This window comes from Macaca mulatta, chromosome 14 (assembly GCF_049350105.2).
Source record: "Macaca mulatta isolate MMU2019108-1 chromosome 14, T2T-MMU8v2.0, whole genome shotgun sequence".
Lineage (NCBI taxonomy): Eukaryota > Metazoa > Chordata > Mammalia > Primates > Cercopithecidae > Macaca > Macaca mulatta.
The window spans coordinates 18,172,769-18,182,353 of record NC_133419.1 but is presented as its reverse complement, the minus strand read 5'-3'; the positions used below and the strand labels follow the sequence as shown (position 1 = coordinate 18,182,353).

Genomic DNA, 9,585 nt, shown 5'->3' with positions numbered 1-9,585 from the left:
TACCAGGAGGCAAGGACTGGTGCCAGACACCAAAATGCCAAAAGGGAAAGGGTGGCTTCTATCTAGGTCCTCTATGCAGGAACTGCAGGCCCATGAGCCTCTGAAAGCTCAGAGCAGAGCGGTGCTCAGGGAGAGGGCTCTGAAGGGGCATGAAGGCCCAGGCAGCAGCTGCAGCACCACGCACGGCACCAGAAAGCCTCACCCTGACCAGTGGTGTGGGGCCCACGGCTGTCTCAGGGTTTCCAGGCTGCAGCACCTGAGGAAGGGGCCGCCTGCACATGCCCCTACTCCTCCAGCCAGAGCCCAGGGAAGGCAGACAAGCAGCGGCAGGGACCCTAAACCATCTTTTATTGCGCACTTCAGCCGTGAGGCCGGGGCTGGCCGGCGCGCCCTAGGCGTAGTACTGCAGGTTGGCTTTCTTCTTGGCCTGCACCTCCAGAATGCCTTCCATGTAGTCCTCGTGGGTGAGCTCCGTGGCACCCCTGCGCAGTGCGATCATGCCCTACAGCCGGGACAAGCAGAGTCTAGGTCTGAATGCCTGAATGCCTTCCCTGGCTCCCTGAGGCTCAGGCCTCTTCTCCCAGCTGTCTCCAACAGTCAAATGCCCCCATCCTGTCCAGGGAGGGGGCAAGAAGGCACAAAGCGACGCACCCACCCCGCCTGACCACTCACCGCCTCCACACACACAGCCTTGCACTGGGCCCCGTTGAAGTCATCTGTGCAGCGGGCCAGCTCCTCATAGTTCACGTCAGGACTGGGGAGAGAACAGATACCACAGGCTCAGTGGCTCATGCAGAGTGGGCAGATGGGCCAAATGTCCTCCCCTGGCCCTGTCAAGCAACAAAGTCAAGTCGCCCTGAGATCAGAGGCGAGTTCCTTACCCAATCAATGTACCTTGTTTTCTTCTCAGTACAAGATGTAGGGGACAAAGGGAGGAAGTTAATGCAGGTTATACCAGGTTATTTCTAGGGTCTTTTGAGCTCTGACCTTCTAGAAATCTGCATTTGAGACTCCAGGGACTGACTTGGCATAAGGCAGGGGAGCAGGGGGATGTGGGGACAAAAGATGGTCTCACTCCCCCAGTTCAGCAGGCCCTGCTGTCCTCATCCTGTGCCCAGCACTGTGCTTGACACTGTCACATCTAATCCTTGCCACAACCCTGTGAAATCGGTGCTATCATCCCCAAGTCCCAAATAAGAAGTGAGGCTGAGAGGGCATGCCACCTGCTGAGAGTCATACATATCTGAACTCAAGTCCATCTGGCCCCGGCCATGCCTGGCCTGTGCTCATGGGCTGAGGTGTGAGGCAGGGCAAATGAGTGCCTCCAGCCTCTGTGCCTTCAGATGAGGAGTGAAGTCTAAGGAGCAGAGCACCCAGAATTATGACCTGGGCCCTGGCAAGATGCTACATCAGGCAACTGGAGAGAAACGGAGGGTGGGGTGTGGAACGGTGCTGTGTGTGCCTGGGGCCGGGCAGGTGGCGGTCGTGGAGGCTGGGGAAGCTCAGTACAGAGAAGCGCGGCAGAGGCATCCTCCCCCTGCGCCTGTCCAGGTCTCCGTGCCCTGCCTGTGCCCCTGCTCACCTGACGTTCATCTTTCGGGAGTGGATCTGCATGATTCTGGCTCGGGCCTCCTCATTGGGCATTGGGAACTCGATCTTGCGGTCCAGGCGCCCCGAGCGGAGCAGGGCGGGGTCCAGAATGTCCACCCTGTTTGTGGCTGCAATTACCTGAGGAAGAGAAGCCACAACTTGAACAAAGGAGCAAGGTGCTCCCAGATGGGCAGACACGGTCAAAAAAGGCAGAGAGGCAGCCCCCAGAGTGCAGGTGAGACACATGGGATGTTAAAGACAGATCCCAATTCTCATTCCAGCTCCACCACTCACTAGCTGGGGGCCTGACAGCTCCTGACCTCTGAGCCTCATCTTCTTCGCCTGGGAGTGCTAATACTTACCTTAACTTGGGTGTTGGGCTGGAAGCCATCCAGCTGGTTCAGAAGCTCCAGCATTGTCCTCTGCACCTCCCGGTCCCCAGCCTTCTCACTGTCAAAGCTAGGGCACAGGAAGCCCAAGATGCTGGTGAGGGCACAGCTTAGGCAGAGCCCTCCCCTCCTCTACCCGTTGGAAGCCTAACTTAACCTGTCTAGGGCAGGGAAATGGCTCACTCTACTTGGGGCCCCCAGCCCGGGGACTGACACATAAAAGGTGTCATTAATTGTTGACCACATTCAGAGACTGAAGAGGCTCCTGGAATCATGTGGTGGACTGAGGATAAAACAGTGAGCAAGGCTGGGTGCAGTGGCTCACACCTGTAATCCCAGCACTTTGGGAGGTCAAAGTGGGCAGATCACCTGGGGTCAGGAGTTCGAGACCATCCTGGCCAACATGGTGAAACCCTGTTTCTACTAAAAATACAAAAATTAGCTGGGCGTGGTGGCAGGCACCTGTAATCTCAGCTACTCAGGAGGCTGAGGCAGGAGAATTGCTTGAGCCTGGGAGGCGGAGGTTGCAGTGTGCTGAGATCATGCCACTGCACTCCAGCCTGGGCAACAGAGCAAGACTCCATCTCAACAACAACAACAAAAAAGCAAAACCAGCCACTGCTTGCGCTGTTAGTGTGATGAATGTGCGCTTGCAAACTGAGTTAACTCTTAGAAACACAGGGATCTGGCCCAGCCTTGGGCAGTGCTGTACAGGAGAGTCCAGGCAGGCATCCCCGAGGAAGTGTCCCTAGGCTCAGATCTGAAGACTGAAAGCACACCAACTGGGCAGCCAACCAGTGGAGAAGAGGGTAAGAGCCACAGCGGGCCTGAAACACAGGAAACACTGTGGCAGGAGTCCAGAGCAGGGGAGGCGGGAGACAGGCATGAGATGAGGTTGGAGGCGCAAAAGGGCAGCACACGTTGAGCCTTGCAAGTCCAGTGTTTATCCCAGGGAGCAACAGGAAGGCCCAGGAAGGGTGTTTTTTTTTTTGTTTGTTTTTTTTTTTGAGATGGAGTCTCGCTCTGTCACCCAGGCTGGAGTGCAGTGGCACAATCCTAGCTCACTGCAACCTCTGCCTCCCGGGTTCAAGTGATTGTCCTGCCTCAGCCTTCCGAGTAGCTGGGATTACAGGCATGTACCACCACACCAGGCTAAATTTTTCTATTTTTAGTAGAGACGGGTTTCACCATGTTGGCCAGGCTGGTCTCGAATTCCAGACCTCAAGTGATCCGCCCGCCTCAGCCTCCCAAAGTGCAGGGATTATAGGTGTGAGCCACGGCGTCCAGCCAGGAAGGGTTTTTAACAGGATTGGTTTGTGTCAGGGACCACTGTGGGTTCATGTGAGCAAGGGGGCCAGATTCCTGCTTTGGCATTTTTTGTTTTCTTTTGAGACAGAGTCTTGCTCTGTCACTAGGCTGGAGTGCAGCGGCGCGATCTTGGCTTCACTGCAACCTCTGCCTCCCAGGTTCAAGCGATTCTCATGCCTCAGCCTCCTGGGCAGCTGGGACTACAGGCGCCGCCACCACCCCTGCCTAATTTTTTTGTGTTTTTAGTAGAGACGAGGTTTCACCATGTTGGTCAGGCTGATCTTGAACTCCTGGCCTCAAGTGATCCGCCTGCCTCAGCTTCCAAAGTGCTGGGATTACAGGCATTTTTTTTTTTTAAGACAGGGTTTCACTTTGTCACCCAGGTTGGAGTGCAGTGGTGCCATCACAGCTCACTACAGCCATAACCTCCCAGGCTCAAGCAATCCTCCCACCTCAGCTCCTGAGTAGCTGGGACTATAGGTGTGCACCACCACGCCTGACTAATATTTTTATTTTTTTATAAAGACAGAGTCTCCCTATGTTGCCCAGAGTCTCCCTATGTTGCTCAAACTCCTGGGCTCAAGTGATCCTCCCACCTCGGCCTCCCAAAGTAGTGGGATTACAGGCGTGAGCCACCACGCCCGGCCCAGATTCCTGTTTTGAAAGGAACATGCTGGCAGCTATGGGAATGAATGGTTGGGGAAACAGGGAGGCTATTGATCAAGAGTTAGGAATCTGAACCTCAAGAGCTGAGGAGTCACCATCCAGGGGCAGGAGGGGATACAGGGTGGGAAAGAACCATAATTTAGCACAACTGAGAGTCCACCCCTTCCCTCCACCGCCACAGAGATTGCTGGGGATCCTTGGCCCTCCCTTACCGCTTGGTGCCGATGGCATCCAACTCATCAATGAAGATGATCGAGGGCGCTTTCTCCTTGGCCAGGGCAAAGGCGTCCCGGACTAGCTTGGCACCGTCTCCAATGAACATCTGCACCAGCTGGGGGCCAGCCAGCTTTAGGAAGGTGGCCTGGAAGGAAAAGGTGGTAGGGTCAGGTCAAAGGCAGACACTTGGAGCCCATCTGGTAGAGTTTCTGCTCCTGCCCACTTCCCCCGCATCCCTCCCAAAGTACTCACCTTAGTCTGTGCGGCACAGGCCCGGGCCAGGAGGGTCTTCCCTGTCCCTGGAGGCCCATACATCAGCACCCCTTTAGGAGGTTGGATCCCCAAGTTCTCAAACTTCTCCTTGTGATTCATTGGCAAGACAATGGCCTCCACCAGCTGCCAGGAGGAAGTCCTGGGTGAGGAGATGAAGCCCTGAGGGCTCCTACAGCCCAACCCTTTGTGGCTCCAACCCCAATCTGAATCCCTCCCACTCTAACTCGGGGACGTGCCCACTTCTTTCCCCGTATCAAGAGGACACAGAACGCTCATCCCCACCAAGGCTGGCTATGGACTCTCCAGGAACAAGAGTATATGGCAGAAAGACACTGGGCCAGGGGCCGGGAGCAGTGGCTCACGCCTGTAATCCCAGCACTTTGGGAGGCCAAGGAAGGTGGATCGCCTGAGGTTGGGAGTTCAAGACCAGCCTGACCAACATGGAGAAACCCTGTCTCTACTAAAAATAGAGACTCTGCTAAAATTAGCCAGGCTTGGTGGCACATGCCTGTAATCCCAGCTACTCGGCAGGCTGAGGCAGGAGAATCACTTGAACCTGGGAGGTGGAGGTTGCAGTGAGCCAAAATCGCGCCATTGCACTCCAGCATGGGCAGTAAGATCAAAACTCCGTCTCAAAAAAAAAAAAGAAAAAAAGATGCTGGGCCAGAAACCAGGAGCCTGAGTTCCAGTCCTGGCTCTGGTCTTTCTGTGACCCTGGGGAAGGCATTTAAACTCTCTGGGCTTCAGTCTCCTCACCCGTCACATGGCAGCCCTCCCTTCCTCCCTAGGTTGCTATAGGGATAAAAGACACATTAGGGAGATGAGCTGCATCAATGGCGTGGGGAAACTGAAACGCTGTTGAGGCTGCTGGCAGCTGCCGTGCCTCCCTTACCTCTTGGATCTGCTTGTCCAAGCCCCCAATGTCACTGTATTGCTCCGTGGGCCTCTCGTCCACTTCCATGGCCTTCACCCGCGAGTCGTACTCTGTGGGCAGCGTCTCCAGGATCAGATAGGAGTCTTTGTTCACACCCTAAGGACACAGCACAGGGCCTTCAGATTTGGCCCAGCTCAAGGGGCTACCCAATTGGCTGGTAACAGGTGTCTGCAGAGGGGAAGACACAGGACTGGGCAATACAAGAATCAAACAGCAAGTAGACAGGATCCCAGACTCTCTGAGTTGTTCTGCCGAGATTCAGAGCCAATAGTGACCTGGGGCGGGCGCAGGGGCTCAGCTAGTCACCAGAAAAGCACTGCCTGGGCTCAGGCCCCACTCACCACCAGGTCTCCTGGCTTTAGCTTTTCAGCATCCACCAACCCAATCACAGGAAGGAAGTACGTCTGTGGACAAGTTACAGGGGCAGTCTCAGTTAGTGTCCTCAGGGAAGGCTCCCTAGTCCTGTCCCACATCTGCTCCTCACCCTCCTCCAGTCTCTTATTGCTGAGCCATGCTCACCTGTCGTGTAGAGGTTTTGATCACAGCACACTTGCCCTTCCTCTGGGAGTCCAGGTCAATATTGGCACCATCCTCCTCTTGGTCATTAGGATCAACATCTAGGAGCTGGGAAGGAAAAAAACTCAGCCCCTTGAACTCCCCAAGGCCCAGTGCTTCCTAAGTCAGTTCCTAATCTCTGCAGGGTTGGCCATCCCTACCTCCCTCCTCCAATAGCCCTGAGCCCAGCAAAGGTGGGTGCCCCTGCTAAGCCCAGGGATTGATCTCTGTGTAGGTGCTCCTCCTCTGCACAGGGCTCATCTACCCCAGAGGAGACATAACAGAAAAGGAGACATGTGAGACTTCCAAGGCCTTTGCAGGCCCCCGTCTCCCCATGAAAGTGCCCCAGGAGGTGTAGCTCTGACATGCAGTTTGGCCTCAAAACCTCTACCCACTCTTTCCCTAGCGGCCCCACCCCAGGCTGTCCCCAGTCCCCGCTGACTCCCTCTCTTCCCCTCCACATACACACACACCTCGATGACGTTGGAGACAAGGTACGGCAGGGTCTTGTTCACTTTGATTTTCTCACTGTTCTCTTTGATCTTGTCCTTCATGGCTTGGAGTTCATGGGTGACTCTCAACACTTCACTCTTCATGATCTGAGATGAGAAGGGGAGGAGGAGCAAATATAAGCCCTGGCACAGCTTATGCTAGAGCCCTGTAACTGGTGAGGTCCAGGGTGCCCAGGGGACCCTCCCACATCCATTCATCCAGTTCTGAGGCTCTCTGAAGGCAGAGTCTGACTGTGTCCACATCCCGTATAAGTCGAAACAGGAGGCCAGTGTGGAAACCTCCTTGTGAAATAGTGGTAGTATTGAAATAAAAGCAGGCCTCCGAGACAGGCAAATATAGGTTTTAGGTTCTGCCTCTTAGTAAGAACTGGGTGCTTTATCGCAGTACAAACGTCTCTGAGCCTCAGTTTACTCATCTGTAAAACAGGGATTTTACTAAAAGTAGGATGCTTGAGAGGATTATTCCCAGTTATCACTGGGAAAGGCAATCTGATAGCTTCTCATCTCAGCCCAGGTCTCCCACCACCCCCTGACTGTCTTCCTGTCCCTTTTAAGGCTTGGTTTTCTTTCCTCTTTTCCTGGTCCCAAGGGGAAGCCTGAGCCCCATGTCTCCCCCAGGGTGCCGGAGAAGGAAGTAGGAGAGGCGACTCGGATCGCTGGGGCCTGTCCTGTGGGGACTCCATCGCCCGCACAGGAGCTGTGCACCCACCTTGATCTCACTGTCCAGCAGCCGTGTGCGCTGGATGATCTCCTCCGTGGACATCTTGAGCACCTCCTCCCCAATTCCATCTTGCTGTAAAAAATTATTTGTTTATTTATATATTTACTTTTACTCAGGACAAGCATCCCTCGTTCTCCGAACCCACTCACAGCCTCAGTTTCCACGCCCATAAAGCCAAGATGAAGGAGTCAGGACCCCTGCCCACATCCCAAACGACCCCGTCCCCGGGACCGGGCCAGACCTTGACCCCCAGCCACCTCCTTCCCTCCTGTCAATGGCATCTCCCTGCGGGCCCTGTTCCCGGACCGCCAGGTCGCCCGGTGCCCACCTCGGCCTCATCCCACACGGTCGCCATCTTCTCCTGCCGAGTCACTGGACTCTCGAGATTCGGCAGCAGATTCATTTCCTGGAGGAGCGGGCCGAAGATGGGACCAGGCGGGAGCCGCAACGGGAGATTAATACCGTCTTTCTTAAGGCCTTCTCTTGGCTAGTGGAGAACCTCTCCCCGCAAATCCCGACTCCTGACCGGACCAGCTCCGGCCGTGCTGCCGAGCAGCGAATCTGCCTCTCCGATTCCAAAGACCAACCCCTGGCCACAGGCCCCGCCCCCGCGGCCCGTGAAACGTTCCCTCCCGCGTGCTATTTTTGCCGGGCGCGAGAGGTGGGGCCGCTATTGGCCGACACGCGCGTTGGGGGCGGGGCCTAGGTGTAAAACCGGAAAGAGACGGAGAAGGCTGGGATCCGCGAGGGCCTTTGGGAAATGTAGTTTTTAATCTAACCAGTGACAGATGCTTGCGGAGGGACGCATTCAAACTCAGACCATGACCCCGCTAGGAATAAGGGGATTTACACAATGACACTGCCTCCCAATTCATAAACGACATATGCCAGCCGTGTGCAAAGGGCCAAAAAGGCAAGCCACCTCAGACCGCATTTTTACAATTATTTAAGTACAAGCTGGCCACCCGGATTTACGGCAGGGAATCATTAACCAGCTTTAAAGAGAAATCGCTGCTGCTCCTAACGTCAGAGCAGGCTTCACGGAATTGTCCACGTGGGAAGAACTCAATTGACCATCAGCCTCTACGATTAAAAACATTATGACTAGGGCCAGGCGCGGTGGCTCACGCCTGTAATCCCAGCACTTTGGGAGGGCGTAGGCGGGCGGATCATGAGGTCAGGAGATCGAGACCATCCTGGCTAACACTGTGAAACCCCGTCTCTACTAAAACTACAAAAAATTAGTCGGGCGTGGTGGCGGGCGCCCGTAGTCCCAGTACTCGGGGCTGAGGCAGGAGAATGGCGTGAGCCTGGGAGGCGGAGCTTGCAGTGAGCGGAGATCACGCCACTGCACTCCAGCCTGGGCAATAGAGCCAGACACTGACTCAAAAAAAAAAAAAAAAAAAACTTATGACTCGTGTCTGCAATTGTTGTTTTCTCTGCCCATGGTTAGTAATCTCAGTGAGCAGAGCGGGTCTCCGGATCATGGGAGACTCATTTGTTGTACCCTTGTCTCGACTATTTTTAATGATCTCTCTTTATCCTTTGAGGTGAGCCCCAGAGCCCTTTTAAAAGGAACACCCTCTTAACTTTGATGAAAATCTGTGCAGTCGTTGTCTTTGTTTGTTTTTTGTCTTTTGAGATGGAGTCTCGCTCTGTTGCCCAGGCTGGAGCGCAGTGGCGCCATCTCTGCTTACCGCAACCTCCACCTCCCAGGTTCAATGGATTCTCCTGCCTCAGCCTCCCAAGTAGCTAGGATTACAGGAGCCCACCACCATGCCCGGCTAATTTTTGTATTTTCAGTAGAGACAGGGTTTCTCAAACTCCTGGGCGTAAGTGATCTTCCTGCCTCAGCTTCCCAAAGTGTTGGGATTACAGGCATGAGCCACTACACCTAGCCTTTGCAGTAGTTTTTTTTTGGAACACGGTTGAAAGCAGATTTTTTTTCTTTAAATAACAACATGTACAGCTGCTCACTCAGGCTGACAAAGCGTCTCCTCAAGTAACAGTGTTTTATTCCACTCTCTCAACAAGCTTGCCTTGTGGACAGATTGAATTACCATTCTCAACTTTAAATAAGCATAGGGAGGCTCAGAGAGGTTAAGTGACTTGCTGGAGGTCATTCAGTGAGTCACTGTCAGCACTAGGACGGCTGACCCCAAATTCTCACTTTGAGTTGCCCGACAGAAGCCAAGAAACCCAGAGGGGAAAGAGACTGTCCGATCTGTGCTGCCCCATCACGCCTGGGTCAGTTGGGTCCCATTCTGGGGCCTGCTTTTGGAGGTCCTGACAAATAGGAATATGTTTAGAAAGCTTCCAGCCTGGGCCTAGGAGGGATGTTGAAGGGGTGGCCTGCCCCTCCACGCCTGTGGGACTTTCTCGTTAGGTGGTAGGAGAGACTTGAGAAAAGAAATGAGACAC

The 9,585-nt window shown here is 54.4% G+C and overlaps 1 protein-coding gene across 3 annotated transcripts; it reads right to left on the bottom strand.

Moving 5' to 3' along the window:
* Positions 1–331: 331 nt before the first annotated feature.
* On the bottom strand, positions 332–7,755 carry PSMC3 (proteasome 26S subunit, ATPase 3). 3 transcript variants are annotated; one of them, NM_001261552.2, is given in 12 exon segments: positions 332–502; positions 673–754; positions 1,583–1,728; positions 1,953–2,049; positions 4,166–4,314; positions 4,422–4,565; positions 5,335–5,472; positions 5,718–5,780; positions 5,896–6,000; positions 6,405–6,530; positions 7,153–7,236; positions 7,493–7,755. In NM_001261552.2, coding segments are annotated over 12 exon segments (1,320 nt in total). In that variant the 5' UTR covers positions 7,568–7,755; the 3' UTR covers positions 332–391.
* Positions 7,756–9,585: the final 1,830 nt, after the last annotated feature.